Below are 21,734 nucleotides of genomic sequence, written 5' to 3'. Positions count from 1 at the left end.
CTATTTTGAGAAATATCATTTTTTTTTTTTGATTTATTGATTTCTTTTTTTTTTTGAAAATAAAATAAAATATAGAAGTGATAATAAATGAATAGGCGTTAATATCCACTTTATACCACCACGTGGCACGACGTGGTTGGTACGACGTACAAAATCAAAGAACGTGGGACCATGCAAATTTCCTGGCGACCAAATCAGGAAGAACGAGTGAGAATCTGGGTGTTATTGGGAACACGTGGCGGCACTGTAGTGGATCAACCATGATAAGGCAGTACTTTCCATTGGTTACATGTCAGATTTTTGCAAAGTACTTTCATTAATGGAAGTGCCACTTATCTGATTGATTCCTAGTTAGACTCTCTCTCTCTCTCTCTCTCTTACACACACACACACACACTGTGTTTTGTTTTCCCTCACCTCTCTGCATGTTATCTTGGCTCATCACCTCCACTTGTTGTCTTTAACGGTATATAACTACCTTTTTTTCCTCTGTTTATTCTCATGAAAACATGTCATGTCTTGGGTTTGTGTGTGTGTGTGTGTGCGCGCGCGCATGTAGGGTATCAAGATTCTATGTGGTGCTTTTAAGTTCAGAGATCAAAGTGTTTGTTGAAATGCATGAATGAATACTGGGTATTTGATATTGGCATCGAATGAGCACTTGTTTATTTAACTTCAGTGTGCAATGTTTATTAAGATTTTTTATGGTGCTTTAACTTCATAGATCAAATGCTTGTAGATATGCATGAATGAATATTGGCTCCCAATGAGCACTTGTTTGATTATTTAACTTGTGGCAGTTGTTATTACGATCTTGTTTGGTACATTCTAACAAAGTTGTTTTTGTTGGCTATATTAGTCCCTAATTTTTTATTTTTTTTTTCAGCTATAAAAACTACGCCAAGGATCCTCTAGAGTTTTTTTTCCCTAAAGTTTTCTAAAGTGGTGTGTTGTATGGGTGAGATTTAATGCTAAAAAATTGATGTGACTTGTCATTAAATCTCAACCATACAACACACCACTCTAGGAAACTTTAGGGAAAAAAAACTTTAGAAGATCCTTGCTCTAAAAACTAAGGAACTACTCAATTTTTCCAGTAACAATAAATAAATAAATAAATAAAAGTTCTCTTGCCAAACCGCACCTAAGATTCTATATCTTGATTTAAGTTCATAGATAAAGTTTTTGTAGATATGCATGAATTGATATTGGGCTGATATTGGCTTGTATGTGCTCTTGTTTGATTATTTAATGTGGTGCTTTAAGTTCATAGATACAGTGTTTGTAGAAATGTGTGAATGAATATAGTGGGTTATTTAATATTAGGAACAAACTAATAAAGTCATTTCTGTTTATGGGTATAAAACTGGTGCTGATACCTCTATTTATGTTATTGTTTCAGATCTCTATGGCTGTGGTTCCAATATGCTACAGAATGTCCTACAAAGACCAACCTCTTTTAAATTCAAAAGAAGACAGATATAATGAGAAGGGTTTTACGTGTAGCTTTATTGCAACCCAGGAGGGTTGTGGTTGTTTTTCTTCAATTTCTGGTGAAACAGGCAGAAGATGGTCAAATGATGCTACTGGGATTCCACTAAAAGTAAATGCAAGAAAAGGCACTAGAGGTTCCCAAGGAATGGTTTATACCAGAGGATCTACACCGTTCTGTCTAAGATCCAGATCCAATAAAATTCCACAAAGAGACAAACAGTGCATCGTCTGTCATGCATATAAGTCAAATTCGAATGAGAAGCAATTACAGTCTCTAGATACTTATTTTGGAAAACTTCAACATGATGCTAATAAGCCTTCTTCAGTTTCTTTGAATAAGAAGGAAGAGTTTATTGATCAAGATGGTCAGTCCAAGGCGAAAAGCGTACTAGGGTCTCTAGATGATTATTTTGGCAAAGTTAGTATAGGTAAAGGTTCAATTTTTTTTATTATTATTTTTTATTTTTTGTTTTCAAATTTTGTTGGTATGAGCATATCATTGATTTGTTGCAGAGCACTGAAGCATATTTCTAGCATGTATTTCTAGATTTCCGTAGTCATTATTTATTAGGAAAATAAAAGTCCTAATGCTTTTTATCTTTCATTCAGATGCAAATTCAAAAAACTACGTGTCATCTGCTTCCAACGATGAAACTAGTGAAGCAGCATCATATTCCGTCAGGGTAGGTTCTGGAAGAGGTGGATGGAAGAAAATGAAAAACTATATGAGGTTTAAAAACAAGGATGGTGAGGATGGTTCAAAGCATTCATACAATGAAACCTCCGATTTTCACTTGATGTAATATATCCATCCATCTTTTTGAACTCTATGTTTGATGTTGTTTGGTTTCCATTGCCTCTATCTATGCATTTTCTTTTTGGGTAACTCTCGATTTATACCATTCTGATACTTCCAAGATTTCTCAATGCAGAAGTATATTGGTTTCCATAAACATAGCAGTTTTTCTGTTTGAAATAGCAAGTCCGATCCAGAACTCTGACTTAGAGCTCTTTTCACTCCCATTGTTATATGGAGCAAAGATAAATCACTTGATTTTGTTTGGAGAATGATGGAGACTAGTGACACCTATGTTTCTGGTACAAGATTGATGATTGGGTTCGTGTTTCTATTCAATACCGTTTCAACAATTATTCAAACAATACCGAAATGATTATTTATGAAACTTGCTGTGTTGGTTTGTGGATTTAGTTAATCAAATGAAACTTGAGACAGATTTTTAGGTACAGGGCATTTGAATGTCCTAAAAACAAAATGGTTCCATTGGGCTTTTGATTACTTTGAAGCGTTAACTGTCATTTATAATCCTTGGGTGAATGGTTAAAAACAAAAAGCCTACCAAACAACAACATTTATAAACTTGATATTTTCTTTCGGGAAAATACTATTCTTACAGGATTTTTTTGAATGGTGTGGCTGTGGGATTTCAGTAATTAAAATATCATTTTCTTGGGCACTCTGTTTTAAAATGGAAAGTTTTAATACACCAACATCATTTTATATACAAATTTTCTATATTTTTTATTTTTGTATGTCATTTGTCTGTCGTAATCAAGATTTAGTCTCCATTAGGAAGTTCAATCAAAAGAACACTGTACTACATTGACTACAAACAAATCACCCAGTCATCTGTCACTTGTTTTATTTTATTGATTTTAATGGAAAAATGAGAAATGTAATCATTCCAAAGATGTGAAACCATTATTGAATCATGTCCTTCTTAGAATTAGAACAATTGGTTCCTTGTATCTCTTTTCTTTTCTTTTCTTTTTTTTTTTTCGGGCAATTTCCACTTCATGATAGATTATGTGAATATAGAGTTACTTTTACCTCATTGTCCTTCTAATATAGAGTTCAGACTTGTTTGCTCTGTTTGTATTTTGCTTTGCTGTTATCATGGACAAGATTGACCTTATCTTACTATTCCTTGAATTGTTCTTTCATTGAAGTTAATATTTGATTATTGGTCTTTAGTCATTTGCAGAGATTTTTATTGTAATTGAAATGTGCCTCTCTCTCTCTCTGTGGGTTTGTATGTTACAGAGAGTCATTTACTGGAGAAATATAGAGATTGTGTCTGCAGCTTCAAAATGGCAAACCAATGGAGATATGTGTTTCTTCACACATACACAAACACACTCCGTAAATGAGTCGAGGTTTGAAATTAGTTTGTTGGGATTTCATAGTAACTACGCTGAACATTGAGCCATAATTTGGTCTTTCCACCATGTACGATTTTATGACAATTCTCCTACCATATTTCTTCTATTCTTTTCTTTCTTTCTTTCTTTTTTTTAATGGAAAAACAACATTACATCCACAAGCAAAGTTTGTGCGAGCACTGTTCTGATATAATGCTTCATAATTGAGCATCCTTCTGTTTTTTCTTACAATGTTTTTTCTATCCATACTAACATTAACGAAGTCGTTCTACATGTTCAAGGACCAGTATTTGCTGTAATTGGAGCTTGGCTCATTTATCAAATTCAGAACAAGGAGGTGATTACAAAGGCTGATTCTGAAAACATGCTTCAGAAAGCAATAATTGCCACTGCCATTAGTTGCATATTAAGCAATTTTGGTCCAATTGATGACAAGTCAGTTCTCTACAAGTTAAAATAATTTTAATTTGATTTCCCCGGAATTTTAAATCAAATGGGTACAAATGTTCCATTTTTGGTGTTTGGTAAAACAGAAAATGAAAGTCAAAAGTGAACATTTTTCTTGATCAATGAAAAACAATCTTATTTGAATAGAAAATATTTTCCACTTTTGAAATATGGCAAATGCTTTTCGGACTAAACCACCACCACTCTCCCCCTTTCCGACCAAACCACTTCCACCCTACCACTGCTAGTACATTAGTTTCAAGAATGCAACCAAACATAGAAAAACATTTTCTATATAAAATATTTTTTGAAAAAGTTTCACTTATATGCATGATGAAATATATATGAACTGTTGTTTAGTGCTATAGAATTGAAAATTTGACTACATAGAAAATAGACAAACATCTTCATATTCTAATGATATTACAACATGTTGCAGGACACATTTTGGAGCAGGTTTTACAGGTATATTGTATGGTTTTCTGACGTGCCCAATGCTGCGAATGGATGATGGATCTTCAAAAAGTGGTCAAGAAGAAGGAATCACACTCGTTAGACAATATGCCGATCCCTGTAAATCACTTATCATATTCTCCCTCTTTTTTCTAGTTTTAAGCTCTTTCCTATTCATTGTCGAGCCTCCCCTCAATTCACTGGCACCCAACACCTTTTTATAGATATTGACACGATATGCAATGTATTAATTGTCATCAAGATCCTTTTGTATATGAGAGAAGAGTGAGCTTTCATAATAAACTTCGTTTGGTTGCTAAGTTGCCAATTTGCAATTTGCCATAAATTTTAGTAATTCAAAACCTCATGTATAAAATTCCTTGAGAATGTTGTAGAGTGGGAACCTTTAGTATGTATAATTGTTTGGTCTCGATCTCATTCTTGATCTTTTCATTTTTGTATTTGTATTTTCATAAACAAAAAGTTTGAAAACTAAAAACAAAGAAGACGTGCTTATTCATTGAATGCTTCTCCCAAAGGTCAGAGTAAATACATTTTAATGCTTGTTAATTTTTGTAAGTTAATATGTATTATAAAAAATTAACTTACTTAGTTTTGGCTCAATTATAATTTGTTTGAGATCAGTTCAAAAGCTTTAATAGATTTTGGAAACTTGCTAAAATTTTAATTCAAACTATAATAATCTACAATTCTAATTGACTCGACATGGTTACAGTCATAAGAATAACTTTTTTGGTAATATATATTATTACTTTTTCAATTTCATAGGAGAAAATAGAAAATGAAAATGATATCAAACACGCCTTAAACCACACAAAAAAAAATAAAAATTTATATTTAAAAATATATATTATTAGAGAACAAAATATGCGACGGGGTTGAAGTAAATCAATATTAATGTTTACGACAAAAATGGCATAGTCACAAGCAAAGGTAAGTACTACAGAAACATAGTATCAATAACTTTTTATCACATTTTATTTATAATTGGATATGATAGGCTTATCAATGATGAAGTATTAATAAGATTCATGCAAATGTTTGTTTGTAAGTATACCGCATTATATGATTAGCAAAACGTGATTAAAAAAATGTGATTCTTCCCTTTATCATTTGCATATAATGCAAACATCAACGGTAAATTTTATTATAAAGTCTATTAAGCATGCTTTAAAATATTATACATTTTTTTATGGTATTCATTTTCGGAAATGAGCCGTAGCTCGAGAGGGTCGAGCTCGAAACGGCTCGAAAATGGAAGAAGAGGGGAGAAAGAGAGGGAAGAGGAGGGGAGAGGGAGAAAGAGAGAGGAGAGGGTCGCGCAGCACCACCGCCGTTGCCTTGCCGCCGATCGTCGCAGCTTCAGACCGTCGCCGCCGTCGTCGCAGCACCTTTGCTCCTCGCCGATCGTCGCAGGTGGAAGCTCCGCCACCGCCTCGCCCCACCTCCTCCTCCAGCAGATTTTTAGGCCCCCTCCCCTCCCTCCTCCTCCTCCTCCTCCTCCTCCTCCTCCTCCTCCTCCCTTCTCTTCTCCCTTCTTCTCCTTCTCTTCTTCTCCCTTCTTCTTCATCTCCTTTTTCTTCTGCAACAAAAAGACGAAAAAAAAAAAAAAAAAAAAAATGACACCAAAACGACGTCGTTTTGGTGTCGAGCCGGGTTCGAGCCACGGGTTTCGAGCTACGTAGCACTACCGATTCATTTTTATGCAAAATGTATAATTCTTTTAATATAACATATACTCCAAGAACATGTTAATACGTTAACAAAATAAAATCAAAGGTTGAATAGTTATTTATCATGACTATTAAATGGGACCAATCATGTAGTTGACCAAGCTAGAGGTTTATGAATAATAATTTACTCAAACAGACAAAATTCAAACAGATAGACGTAGAGACAAAGATCTAATGAAATTAAACAAAATCACAAATGACTTCAAATCTCACAACTCTAAAATTACATAAACATAATGACGAAAACATTATGTTTTATGATCTTCAAAAATAAATTTCACTTAATTATATGATCTAAATTTGAGATTAAAGATCCCTTGACACATCTTATGTGCTCAGCGATCGAATGGTCCATTAGGATCAAGCTGTTTGCACAGACCAACATAAGTTAGATAAAGAACCCGATCTTTTGCCCAAGTCCGATGGTTCTTAGTGTGTTTACAGAAGTACTTCAACTGTTCAAGAGTACAACACCCGATCATCTGACCCAGAAGCAAAAACAACCAATTGATGGACTTTTTCTTCTCTGAAATCACCGGCTTTGTGCTGTTCTCTTGCTTGCAAAACCTGTTAGAAAATAAAATGGCTATACAATTCAAACAATTGGAAGAAAGTTTCACTCATATTACTCTCAATTTTCAAATAACTAAATTACAAAGTTATATATATAACGCGTAAAATTAAACTCCTGACATTTTAACATTAAGACTCTTTCATCACAATATAAACACTCATTTTCTCCCATAGATATATAACCACAGAAACAATTATATATCCCCAGATAATACTAAATTCTCTTCACATATATTATTTTTTAAACTATTTTGAGAGTTATGTTTTCTTACATATGTTATCAAATTATTAAAAAAAGCAATGCTATAGATAAATAGAATTGAAACCTAAATTTATAAATGCATATGAAACCAATAAAGTAAGAAATTTGATTATATATATAAATAACATTTTTCTATCACTAAATAATACTAAATTTTCTTTAACAGATCACTCTTCCATTATTTGCATAAACTTAAATGAAAATAAAAAAAAATAAACACAACCTGCATACTGGGAGCACCGGGTTCATCTACACTCTCGGAGCTCGATCGTGCATGCTGCTCTTCCTCTCTGCCACGAAGGTCCCAACCTCCGCGAACTTCTCCCGGAGATCAAAATCCATCTCATACCGCCTCTCGCATCGCTTGCACTGTACTTCACCGGTTATGGAATAAATTTGTCTTAATAATAGGTAGTTGAGGTTGTGCACGGTGGCCCGGTGGGCGGTCGCCCACGGGAACGGAGCTGGGACCGTGCCACTCTTCCCCTCCCACGGCAATTGGGTAGGGTTTCGGCGAGCACGTACCGTACGAGACAGGCCAGGGCTTGCCTCATGGCGGTGCGCTGTGGTAGCGGAGGTAGAGGGGGTTGGAGGTAGAGGTAGTGGTGGTGGTGAAGGTGGCGGCGGGGTGTAGAGAGAGTGTGAAGGGGATAGTTGGAGTGGCCACGAGGGTGGTGGTGGTGGGGACCACTGTGAGAATGCTTGTTGTGGTGGTGGCGGCGGCGGTAACAAAGATTGTAGTAGCGGCGGCGATGGTGGTGGCAGCAGCAGTGGTTGTGACAAGTGTCGAGAGTAGGAAAGAGAAAGAGTGAGTAAATCTTTGTCTTCTTCTTCAAGACCTGATAATTTTCCGAGAAAATCATGACTGTTTTTTCTCTTCCAGATTTCTTCAGCATTTTTCATGTCTTCTTCATTCCTCATGTGGGAAAAAATCTAGAGCAATACAGAGGAAAAGAATGCAAGAAAGAACAAAAAAAATATGAGAAAAGTAAGAGATGGGTTTGATTTTGATGATAGATTTAGAGATGTATATAATAGAGTTAGAGATAGAGATGAAATGAAATACAGATTTTGTATTAGGAGTATTGTGTATTATGAAAGTTTCATTGGATACTAGAGTTTTATCCAATTCAAAATAACTATTAATTCAATAGTTTTTTTTATTTCTTTATTATTTTATTATTTTTTATTTTGTTTCCCGCTTGTCTATGTCTACCTCGTTATCTTTGATTTTGATGTATTTATGATTTTTAAAGTTTGATAGAATTTTCATAAAAAGTTTTTTTTAATAAAAAATTAGCCTGGTGAAAAAACTTTAAAAAATAGCCATATTTTTTTTATATGTACTTCTCATTTTTTAGAGAAATAATTTTTAAAAATTAAAAATTATCTTCTTCTTGTGTTTATTTTTGTCAAATTAATTTTTATTTAAAAAAATCAAAAAATAAGTTGTGTAACTCTACCAAATGTACACGCAATTAAAAAAATGTGAAAATTGGTAAGCATATAGTATACATGTTTAAGGCGTGTATAATAGAATTTTATTGTTCTATGAGTGTTTAATTTGTAAAGATAATAAAAAAATTACTAATTGACAAATTTTAGCTATTTAACATTGTATAAGAAATATTTAACAGCCAACATAATCACACAAATGTTCCAATTTTTTTTCTTCTGTTGAGAAATCTAATACTCCTAATTAAAATTCTTCACATCAAATCAATTTTTTTTTTTTTTTATATAAAGAGTAGTGTATATGATTGTAGTAGCGGCGGCGGCGGCGGCGGCGGTGGCGGTAGCAATGGTTGTGACAAGTGTCGAGGGCAGGAGAGAAAGAGTGAGTAAATCTTTGTCTTCTTCTTCAAGATCTGATAATTTTTCGAGAAAATCATGATTGTTTTTTCTCTTCTTGATTTGTTTAGCATTGTTCATGTCTTCTTTGTTCCTCATGTGGAAAAAATCTAGGACAATACAGAGGAAAAGAATGCAAGAAAGAACAAAAAAAATAAAAGAAAAGTAAGAGATGGGTTTGATTTTGTTGATAGATTTAGAGATGTATATAATAGAATTAAAGATAGAGATGAAATTAAAAACAGATTTTGTATTAGGAGTATTGTGTATTATAAAAGTTTCGTTGGATACTAGAGTTCTATCCAATTCAAAATAGCTATTAATTCAAAAGTTTATATATATATATATATTTTTATATTTTATTTCCCACTTGTCTATGTCTACCTCATTATCTTTGATTTTGATGTATTTATGATTTTCAAAGTTTGATTGAATTTTCATAAAAAGTTTTTTTTAATAAAAAATTAGCTTGGTGAAAAAACTTTAAAAAATAGCCATATTTTTCTTTTTTGTACTTCTCATTTTTTAGAGAAATAATTTTTAAAAGTTAAAAATTATCTTCTTTCTGTATTTATTTTTGTCAAATTAATTTTTTATTTAAAAAAATCAAAAAATAAGTTGTGTAACTCAACCAAATATACACGCAATTAAAAAAATGTGAAAAATGGTAAGCATATAGTATACATGTTTAAGGCGTGTATAATAGAATTTTATTTTTCTATGAGTGTTTAATTTGTAAAGATAATAAAAAAATTACTAATTGACAAATTTTAGCTATTTAATTTTGTATAAGAAATATTTAACAGCCAACATATTCACACAAATGTTCCAATTTTTTTTTTCTTTTCTTGAGAAATCTAATATTCCTAATTAAAATTCTTCAAGTCAAATCAACTTTTTTTTTTTTCTATAAAGAGTAGCGTATATGATTGTAGTAGTGGCAGCGGCGGCGGTGGCAGCAGTGGTTGTGACAAGTGTCGAGGGCAGGAGAGAGAAAGAGTGAGTAAATCTTTGTCTTCTTCTTCAGACTTGATAATTTTTCGAGAAAATCATGACTGTTTTTTCTCTTCCTGATTTCTTCAACATTGTTCATGTCTTCTTCGTTCCTCATGTGGGAAAAAAATCTAGGGCAATACAGAGGAAAAGAATGCAAGAAAGAACAACAGAAATAAAAGAAAAGTAAGAGATGGGTTTGATTTTGATGATTGATTTAGAGATGTATATAATAGAGTTAGAGTTAGAGATAGAGATGAAATTAAAAACAGATTTTGTATTAAGAGTATTGTGTATTATGAAAGTTTCGATAGATACTAGAGTTCTTTCCAATTCAAAATAACTATTAATTCAATAGTTTTTTATTTTGTATTTTATATTTTATATTTTATATTTTGTTTCCCACTTGTCTATGTCTACCTCGTTATCTTTGATTTTGATGTATTTATGATTTTTAAAGTTTGATTGAATTTTCATAAAAAGTTTTTTTTAATAAAAAATTAGCTTGGTGAAAAAACTTTAAAAAATAGCCATATTTTTTTTATATGCACTTCTCATTTTTTAGAGAAATAATTTTTAAAAATTAAAAATTATCTTCTTTTTGTATTTATTTTTGTCAAATTAATTTTTATTTAAAAAAATCAAAAAATAAGTTGTGTAACTCAACCAAATATACACGCAATTAAAAAAATGTGAAAAATGGTAAGCATATAGTATACATGCTTAAGGCGTGTATAATAGAAATTTATTTTTCTATGAGTGTTTAATTTGTAACGATAATAAAAAAATTACTAACTGACAAATTTTAGCTATTTAATTTTGTATAAGAAATATTTAACAGTCAACATATTCAAACAAATGTTCCAATTTTTTTTTACTCCTAATTAAAATTCTTCATGTCAAATCAACTTTTGTTTTTTATATAAAGAGTAGTGTATAAGATTGTAGTAGCGGCGGCAGTGGTGGTGGTGGCAGCAGTGGTTGTGACAAGTGTCGAGGGCAGGAGAGAGAAAGAGTGAGTAAATCTTTGTCTTCCTCTTCAAGACTTGATAATTTTTCGAGAAAATCAGGACTGTTTTTTGTTCATGTCTTCTTTGTTCCTCATGTGGGAAAAAATCTAAGGCAACACAAAGGAAAAGATTGCAAGAAAGAACAAAAAAAATATGAGAAAAGTAAGAGATAGGTTTGATTTTGATGATAGATTAAGAGATGTATATAATAAAGTTAGAGATAGAGATGAAATTAAAAACAAATTTTGTATTAGGAGTATTGTGTATTATGAAAGTTTCGTTGGATACTAGAGTTCTATCCAATTCAAAATAACTATTAATTTAATAATTTTTTTAATTATTTAATTATTTTTATTTTATATTTTGTTTCCAGCTTGTCTATGTCTACCTTGTTATCTTTGATTTTGATGTATATATGATTTCTAAAGTTTGATTGAATTTTCATAAAATGTTTTCTTTAATAAAAAATTAGCTTGGTGAAAAAACTTTAAAAAATAGCCATATTTTTTTTTATATGTACTTCTCATTTTTTAGAGAAATAATTTTTAAAAATTAAAAATTATCTTCTTTTTGTATTTATTTTTGTCAAATTAATTTTTATTTAAAAAAATCAAAAAATAAGTTGTGTAACTCAACCAAACGTACACGCAATTAAAAAAATGTGAGAAATGGTAAGTATATTGTATACATGTTTAAGGCGTGTATAATAGAATTTTATTTTTCTATGAGTGTTTAATTTGTAAAGATAATAAAAAATTACTAATTGACAAATTTTAGCTATTTAATTTTGTATAAAACATATTTAACAGCCAACATATTCACACAAATGTTCCAATTTTTTTTTTCCTTTTGTTGAGAAATCTAATACTCCTAATTAAAATTCTTCACGTCAAATCAATTTTTTTTTTTTTTTTTTATATATAAAGAGCAGTGTATATGATTGTAGTAGCGGCGGCGGTGGCGGCGGCAACAGCAACAGCAATGGTTGTGACAAGTGTCGAGGGCAGGAGAGAGAAAGAGTGAGTAAATCTTTGTCTTCTTCTTCAAGACCTGATAATTTTTTGAGAAAATCATGACTATTTTTTCTCTTTCTGATTTCTTCAGCATTGTTCATGTCTTCTTCGTTCCTCATGTAGGAAAAAATCTAGGGCAATACAGAGGAAAAAAATGCAAGAAAGAACCAAAAAAATAAGAGAAAAGTAAGAGATGGGTTTGATTTTGATGATAGATTTAGAGATGTATATAATAGAGTCAGATAGAGATGAAATTAAAAACAGATTTTGTATTAGGAGTATTAGCCTATCACCCGTGCTATGCACGGGATAATTATAGATATTTATATTTGTTTTAGATTTTTTATAAAAATAATTTAACAATTTTATCACTAATCATAGTGTATGAGAAAAGTTGAAAAAGATACTGCAGTAACTACACACAGATTGTATCTATAATTATTTATATGAGGAGATTTTAAATGCTGATTAAGGGATTTTGACCAAATTAATAAATGCAGGCATGTGAAAAAACATGTGGATTGAAAAAAGTTAATAAATGCTGATCAGAGGATTTTAACCAAATCAATAAATGCTGCGTTTTTTTTTTAATAAAAAATTTAGAAAATTCAAATTGGGATTATTTAGAGCTATTGAATAAACTACAATCACATTTTTCTTTTTGTGAGTTAATTTCAATCATATTAAAAAATAAAATTATAAACAAAAAGAGATAATTTCAATCATACAAATCACAATTTTTTTAATGCTATCTAACTACAATGACATTTTTCTTATAATAAAAAAAATAATTGAAAAAAATACCCATTGAAATAGTAAATAAAAAAAATTATTTAGAACCATTGAACAAACTACAATCACATTTTTCTTTTTGTGAGTGTTTATATTTATCTAACTTCAATCATATTAAAAAATAAAATTATAAACAAAAGGAGATAACTTCAATCATACAAATCACAATTTTTTTAATGCTATCTAATCATCATCAATAATTAAAAAAACACAATAATTTATTTTTCAAAAAACATAGTGAGTTAAAAAGATCAATTACAATTTTTTTGGGGGTCAAAATACAATCTAATTATCATCAATAATTGATACATTATGTGACCCTAATGAGTACAATCCATTTTGTTTTTCAAAAAACACAGTGAGTTAAAAATCAAATAACAAATTAAGTGATTTGATAGTGAAAACAACACAATAATATTTTTTTCAAAAAACACAGTGAGTTAAAAAAATCAATTACAATTTTTTTTCAAAATACAATCTAATCATTATCAATAATTGGTACTTTAAAAATCAAATCAGAAAAAAAATCAAATCAAATCAAATCACAAATATTTTTATGCTATCTAACTACAATCATATTTTTTTCATAAATAATTGTAAAGAAACACCATTAAAACAGTAAATAAAAGATTAAATCACATTAAAAAAAAATCGTTAAACAAACTACAATCACATCACATTTTTCCCATAATAAAAACAATAAATAAATGAAAAAAAGAACCATTGGCTAACTACAATCACATTAAAAAAAAAAGAACCATTGAACTAACTATAATCACATTTTTTTCTTTGTGAGTGTTTATGTTTATCTAACTTCAATCATATTAAAAATAAAATTAAAACAGTAAATAAAAAGATTAAATAACATTAAAAAAAATCATTGAACTAATTACAACAATCATATTAAAAAAAAGAGTCATTGAACAAATTACAATCACATCACATTACAATCACATTTTTTTTCTTTGTAAGTGTTTATGTTTATTTAACTTCAATCATATTAAAAATAAAATTAAAATAGTAAATAAAAAGATTAAATAACATTAAAAAAAAAACCATTGAACTAACTGCAACAATCATATTAAAAAAAAGAGTCATTGAACAAACTACAATCACATCATATTTTTCTCATAATAAAATAAATAAATGAAAAAAAAACTATTAAACTAACTACAATCACATTAAAAAAAAGAATCATTCAACTAATTATAATCATATTTTTCTCTTTGTGAGTGTTTATATTTATCTAACTTCAATCATATTAAAAAATTAAATTATAATTTTTTATTCGCTAGACAAATCACAAATATTTTTATGCACTATCTAACTACAATATTAAAATAGTAAACAAAAAGAAAAATCAAGAAGGAGAAAACAAAAAGAAGATTTACTGTTTGCATGCGTGGTCACTAAAGTTGAAAGTGTAGAAGTGAGAAGTCAAGCAGGAAAAAACAAAAAGGAAACTCACTGTTTGCAATAGGTATGTAAAAAGTTAAAAAGAGTATGTAAATTGGAGAAATTAAAAAGACTTGGAAGAATTTAATAAGTGTTAAGTTTTTTTTAAAAAAAAAAATCAAAAAATTAATAAATTAAGGTTCAGATATTGGAACTCCCATAAAACTTGTGGGTTAGAGATAGATATAAATAAATAGATGGATATAGATATAAATATTTATAAGAGAAGTCAAAAAGTCTTGTGGAATGAGAGAAGTTAATAAATGCTGAGGTTATTTTTTTTTTTTAAAAATAAAAAATTAGAAAATTAGAATTGACATATTGAAGCTCTCACATGCCTTGGGGGTTAGAAACTCCCTTTTACTGAATATATAGTATAGATTGTGTATTATGAAAGTTTCGTTGGATACTAGAGTTCTTGCCAATTCAAAATAACTATTAATTCAATAGTTTATCTGTGATTTTGATGCATTTATGATTTTTAAAGTTTGATTGAATTTTCATAAAATGTTTTTTTTTTAATAAAAAATTAGCTTGGTGAAATTTTTTTAAAAAATAGCCATATTTTTTTTTATATGTACTTCTCATTTTTTAGAGAAATAATTTTTTAAAAATTATCTTCTTTTTGTATTTATTTTTGTCAAATTAATTTTTATTTAAAAAAATCAAAAAATAAGTTGTGTAACTCAACCAAATATACACGAAATTAAAAAAATGTGAAAAATGGTAAGAATATAGTATACATGTTTAAGGCGTGTGTAATAGAATTTTATTTTTCTATGAGTGTTTAATTTGCAAAGATAATAAAAAAATTACTAATTGACAAATTTTAGCTATTTAATTTTGTATAAGAAATATTTAACAGCCAACATATTCACACAAATGTTCCAATTTTTTTTTCTTTTGTTGAGAAATCTAATACTCCTAATTAAAATTCTTCACGTCAAATCAACTCTTTTTTTTTATTTTTATATATATATATATATATATAAAGAGTAGTGTATAGACAATTTGCAGCTTTCAATTGGTTATAGAAGTACAATAAATATGCAAGAAAATAAGTACAATCGCCTTATAGTGATGCAATGCCACTCTTTTATTTATTAATTTTTTTTTTTTTTGAAAACCAATATCTCTCCCACGCCCTAATTCAATTGAATTTAAGTTACTTGAACAGCAAAGAACTAATTATCAATTAAGAAAGCTTATCACTTCATTAATTGAAATCTCCTAATATCGGACGTGGTTTTGTTGCTTTCATACTGTGTGCGGTTGTTACCGTCGCTTATGTGGCTCCAATAGAAGCCTGACGTGTTGCACTTATATCCAGGTCACTTAACTTTACTTCTTAACGAAGTAAACTCTCTCTCTAACTAGATCACTAAACTTTGCCACGAGAAAGAGCGAGGGAGAGTTATAATTTTAATGGGCATGGAAGGTTAGATCAGAAGAAAATGAAAAAGAAAGAGGAAGAAGAGAGAAAAAGAGCAGGAAAGAAAAGTTATAAATGAAGAGAGAAAAAGTTAGAGAGACAGAAAGAGAGTTTGTTCTGTTAAGATGCAAGGTTAAGTGACCTAAGTATAGAGGCAACACGTAAGGTTTTTATTGGAGCCATAAAGACAACAACAATCGCACATAGCACAAAAGCAGTAAAATCGCAACCCCTAATATCATGAATGACTTCTTAGAATAAATGTGTCGAAACTCTACACTCTATTTAATAGGAGACAAACATTAATTAGTTATAGAGTAATGTTAGTAATCTCAAAAATTCTACTAAAAGTTCTATCAAATGTCTTACATGGCTGTGGGACCCACACAATGTGCACTACAAAAAAAATCACTTTTGGCGACTAAATTTTTAGTCGCCAAAAGTCTGTTTTTAGTCGCCGAAAGTCAGTTTTTGACTTTTCCCGACAAAATTTTTTAGTCGCCACATTTGTCGCGTATTTCTGGTCGCGGAGGGTATTGGCGACTAAACTTTTTTTAGTCGCCAAAAATAGGTGTTTACCGACTAAAAAATTAGTCGCCAATAGTGTTTTTCACTTTTGGAAATAATACATTTACCGACTAAAAATTTAGTCGCCAATAGTCACTAAATCGCCGACTAAACGGTTTAGTCGCCAAAATAAAGACTTTTGGCGACTAAAATTTTAGTCGCCAAAGGTGTTTCTGGAAAAAAAAAAAAAATCAACTTTTTTTTGCTTTTCCTGAGTTTCGAACCCTAACCATCCCATATTCCCAGCCTTTTTGCACAACACTCCCTCCACTATGCCACTACAACTTCACATGAATATATATGCAATATATATTATTTATATAGTATATTAACCGGATTAATACAAAATAATAATATATACAAATATAATTATTTTAATTCAATATAATTATTTAAAAAATAAATTATTTACGAAAAAAAATTTAGGCCACTTTTGGCGACTAAAGTCAGTTTTAGTCGGCAAAACCTCTACTTTTAGCTACTAATTTTTTTTTAGTAGCCAAAAACAGCCACTTTTGGCGACTAAAGTCAGGTTTAGTAGCCAAAACTCCTCCTTTTAGCTACTAATTTTTTTTAGTAGCCAAAAACAGCACTTTTGGCGACTAAAGTCAGGTTTAGTAGCCAAAACTCCTCCTTTTAGCTACTAATTTTTTTTTAGTAGCCAAAAACAGCCACTTTTGGCAACTAAAGTCAGGTTTAGTAGCCAAAACTCCTCCTTTTAGCTACTAATTTTTTTTTAGTAGCTAAAAACAGCACTTTTGGCTACTAAAGTCGGGTTTAGTCGGCAAAACCCCTCCTTTTAGCTACTAATTTTTTTTAGTAGCAAAAAATCTGCACTTTTGGCGACTAAACTGAATTTTAGTCGCCAAAACCCCTACTTTTGGCTACGAAATTGATTTTAGTCGCCAATAACTATGCATTTGGCTACTAAATTGTCTTAGTCGCCAAAAGTGTTCACTTTTGGCGACTAATTCCATTTTAGTCGCCGATTGTCCTACTTTCAGCGACGAAAATTCATTTTTTAGTCGCCAAAGCTGGATTTTCTTGTAGTGGTGGGTCTCATATGGGTCCCATATTCATGTGAGGCATTTAGTAGAACTTTTGATAGAATTTTTAGGATTTTCTACTATTTTTGTTAGTTATAACAGTAGAAAAAATCTACTATAAAAAACTAGCTTATCACCTCCTTAATTGATTTGAGGGTGACATATGATCTATAACATATATAAATTAGTTAAAGGAGCAAATAAAAAGTACCCTATTAAGGAACTTGAGCTTCGAAACACTAATGCACCACTTCACTTCCACAAACTTGAAAGACATAAAGAAACTGACGTATGCCAGATCTTAATCAAAAACATTCCCCACCCATGCATATGGTATGCCACATATTCAGAGGCAGAGGAGGAAAGGAAAAGGAAGGGGTGGAGAGAATTTCCACCCTTTGTTATGACAGAACTGGGAAAAGAAAGAAGGGGAGTTTTTGTACAGGTCCCCCATTTCCTTTCTATGCAAATGCGAACCAAAACGCCCAAAAGGAGGAACATTCTTTTACATTTTTGCCTTCAAACAGCACCCTCATATTAACCTGTACGCGTCTAATGGTAAATAAATAACCACTCTTTTCATTCCTTCCTAGTTCAACCTTTCCATTGTGCTTGAACCAAACGGCACATGGAAAGAGGAAGTGGGGCGACAATTTCCCCTCCTAGGTAAGCATTTTATATTCCTCTCATCTCAACATTCAATCATATTGTCAAACAAGTCATTGTGTGCAGAATAAATTGTACCTAATAAGCCTAACCACAAAGTATTGAAAAAATAACCCCTACAAAGAGGAACAACAAAAGAGTATGTGATCAACACCCACCCAACGTCCTCCAATACTTGGAGGATCATCAGTTACAAGCAATTTCAATAGTAAACAACTGATCATACAATTGCACATTAAAACATAATAATAATAATAATAATAACCACCTAAACCAAAAAAATAAAAAGGAGAAGAAATAAAACACAGACAGCATTTATAGGCAAGTGCATAAGCATCCATGTGCATTTAGAAACTCACAAACATGGCATATGCATGTGATTATACATGTAATTGTGTATGTGTGTATGGGTGTATATTTATGTGTTTGCCATTCAATAACCAGCATTATAAGGCTAACCTCTTCCTCATAATCATTTCGTTCACGAATACTCGTAGCTAATCCCATGATAAAACTGTCCACAGGAGACTGGTCCTTGCTCCAACCAAATTCAATTATCTCGCAGCTTGTTTTCAGTACACTCTCGAACATGGCTCCCTGGCTGTTGCCCCAAGTGTCAGCCTGTTTAGAAAAAGAAATTATGTGCATAAAAAGTTTACTGCATTAACTGCACTGTCCATTAGATAGACGAGCTAGCTCTGAATCAATCCAAGATATGTACCTGCGCACATGTGGCTAGCACAAGAGGTTTAAGTCGAATTAGCAAAACACGTAGCAGCTGACCCCCACGAGTGATAGCAATTTGGGTAATTCCGGAAAGCAAAGAACTGAAGAGCTCTTCACATGTTCTCAATTTTCGCCACACTGAAAATAAACAAGCTTCTGCATTGTCTACCAACAGTGCAAGAGTACTGAGAAGCAACTTCTTTGATGACTTTCCGTCACAATTAAGGGATGCAAGACTTTTAATTTTTAACCTAGCTGCAGCTTGGAAAACAGATAATTTTGTATTGATTCTAGCTTTAAGTACTGTTCCTTGTTCATTCCAGTCATTCTTCCTTATCTGCCCACAAAACCAAACAATTGAATGAGCTCTTTCATTTTCAATTTTCCATTTTTCTTCAAGAAGCTAATTCTCTTTCTCTATTTCTAAACACTACAATAAAAATTAAAGATTGTACGCCTGCAAAATTTTACCTTTAGAAAAGCAGACATTGACTGGAGCTGCTCCTTCGCGATTATCATCACCTGGTCCAACAGTTTGGTATCGATGAATACTTTATCTAAAATGTGTGCAATCAATTTAAACGCAATTTCTTGTTTCTCGAGCCTCTCCACAGGCTCCCCCTCAAAAGTGACAACCAGTTGCTTATAGCCCGCGGCATTGCCTCCTCCATCATTGAACCCAACACTCCCAATACTTGTTACCAACTGATCCACACCACTCTTCCACGCAACGCTATACCCATTCATCGCTGATTCTCTGGATGCTGAACTGCTAGACGACCCAGATACATGATTTTGTGGACTTGCAATAATAGGTGAACTCTGAAATGAATTCGGGACATCACTCACGAAGTGATCAAGAAGATATGCAACCAATTTATCACCATCGGAAATTAGAATTGGCAGGAAACTCTGAGACAGAGCTCTCAAGAAAGCCCTAGAAATCCTCAAATCTCCAGTCTCATTGCCAACGGCTGACATCACAATATCTCCCATGAACTCCGCAACATCGGCGGCGAAATCCGACGACAATTCAGTGGCTTTCGAGACGTAAGCCAAGAAATCGGCGTAAAACGAAGCAATTGAATCGGTCCCGAACGACTGAGGCCAGAAAGATTGGTTGAAGGAAGCGGGAATCGAGCGGAGAAACTCCGAAACGACGTATTCGGGACGCTGATCGGTGTGATTAGGGCATTTGGAGAGAAATCGAGCGAGGGCGACCACGGCATTGAGTTGAGCACGAGAAACCCTAGGAGATCCGGCGAGGAGAGACTCAGGCTGGATGCATCTGCCGCACATCCAGGTGAGTTTATCGGCGAATTGGTCAGGTTTCTGTGCAATCAAGTCACAGAGCTCGATCAAAGGCTCCATTCCCATCCAATGCCCAATTCAACAAAAACCAAGGATTTATAGTCCTCAACAATCAAGTCTCACATTGCTTGATAAACGCAACAACATCACAAGTCTAGAGAGAGAAACAATGCATACAAATGTAGAGAGAGAGAGAAACAATGCATACAAATGTAGAGAGAGAGAGAGAGAGAGAGAGAGAGAGAGAGAGAGAGATTGATGGTTTCAGAGGAATCGAGACTCGGAGCTCAACTTAAGCTCTGGTGATGAAAGGCGAAATCTAGAGAGAGAGAGAGAGAGAGAGAGAGAGAGAGAATTGCGTAATTAGGGTTTGGAAGGAGGATCGGTGGTGCTATTGTTGTTGATGATGATCGTCTTTGGAATGGTTCGGAGTTGAGAGACGTCTTGTGGCGTCGCTGTTCTTCTGCTTCGCCATTTTTCTATATCTGTGTTTTCTTTCTTTATACTAGCGGGCGGTTGGGCACACGCGCGATACGTGTATAACGTGAAATTCATATTAAATTTTCTAATAATACACATATAAATCACATGTATAACTATGTGTGATGAAACATTTGATATTAAGATATTGATAAATAAAATATATATGTTAAAATTTGTTCGATTTATTTTTTTAAAAAAATATAATATTTACTAATCTTAACTAAAGAAAACCTTACAACAAAAATTCATATAAAATCTCAATTTGGTAAGATAAGACTAAAGATCTTACAAATCTTGCAAAAAATATATAAGATACATGTAAAAATTAATTTACAAACAATGTACATTGATCAAATTAGAATTTTACGTTGTTAAAATGAGCCACAATAGTACACATGCGTACTTTAACTAATAAGTGAACAAACAAATCAAATTTTAAAAATTGAATTTATACACACAAAAAAAAAAAAGACCCAAAAAACAAAACAAAAAAACAAAAACAAAAGCTTTAAAAAGATAATCGTGAAAAAAAAAAACTCCAAACTTTTTAAGTGTAATCTACGTCTAAATAATTGCACACATTTTATACTTCGCAATTTTTTATATATATAAAAAAATTTGAATATAAACTTGTACTATATGTGTTTTTTCCCCAAAGAAACCTGGTAACATAATGGATCTTTTTTATTTTCTATGAAAAGTATAATTAACAGTAATACACAAAAAAATACAAAAATACAAATTGAAAACTCTCAAAAGACTTATAGTTATGTAGAATTTAAGAACACTGAAAAACACTAAATTTTTTAAACACATCTAGAAAATTTTAAAATGCTTAATTTTTATTTTTTTTAACAAACAAATGACACCAATGATCTTAAAACACTTACAGATAAAGAGATTAATATACAGTTGACAGTTTAAAAAAATTAAAACAAAGAAGTTGAACACTATTAAAACAACAAACAAATAAATCAAACCCAAACAATTGCATCAAAACACAAATGATGTACATAACATTATATATATAAAATTGTTGTATACATTAACTTGAATCCAAAATAAACAAAATTGTGAATTTTCAATTTAGAGATGTGAAGGGGCTAAAAAAATAAATGACTACCGTCGTCTTGGAGAGGGTAACAACGCCTTCGACTTTGGAGTTGCCCTTGAGGACGGCTACGGCTTTCTTTGCGGCGGCGAGAGAAGGAAATGGATTGGGGGT

At 31.5% G+C, this 21,734-nt stretch overlaps 1 protein-coding gene and 2 pseudogenes across 3 annotated transcripts in view; 1 reads left to right on the top strand and 2 right to left on the bottom strand.

Annotated features, from left to right (window-relative positions):
• The first annotated feature begins 297 nt into the window (after positions 1-297).
• LOC114260879 (Rhomboid-related intramembrane serine protease family protein) overlaps positions 298-21,734 on the top strand; it is a 31,923-nt gene continuing 10,486 nt past the window's right edge. Inside the window, exons 1-2 of one of the 2 annotated variants that reach the window (XM_082913970.1) lie at positions 298-350; positions 1,403-1,922. In XM_082913970.1, coding sequence (XP_082770096.1) covers positions 1,409-1,922 — 514 coding nt within the window. In that variant the 5' untranslated portion in view covers positions 298-350; positions 1,403-1,408. Of the gene's footprint in view, positions 467-1,402; positions 1,923-21,734 lie in introns of both variants that reach the window. The other variant, XM_082913969.1, reaches the window with a different exon arrangement.
• LOC145820713 (uncharacterized) lies at positions 6,665-8,085 on the bottom strand (annotated as a pseudogene).
• LOC145819936 (phosphatidylinositol 4-kinase alpha 1 pseudogene) lies at positions 18,305-20,210 on the bottom strand (annotated as a pseudogene). The gene is made up of 3 exons (XR_014360724.1): positions 19,187-20,210; positions 18,711-19,052; positions 18,305-18,610 (listed from the first exon to the last, which is right to left on the bottom strand). The product of XR_014360724.1 is annotated as a phosphatidylinositol 4-kinase alpha 1 pseudogene (transcript).

This window comes from Camellia sinensis, chromosome 2 (assembly GCF_055761805.1).
Source record: "Camellia sinensis isolate YWXY chromosome 2, ASM5576180v1, whole genome shotgun sequence".
In the NCBI taxonomy this organism is placed as follows: domain Eukaryota; kingdom Viridiplantae; phylum Streptophyta; class Magnoliopsida; order Ericales; family Theaceae; genus Camellia; species Camellia sinensis.
This window is presented reverse-complemented; position numbering and strand designations above follow the sequence as displayed.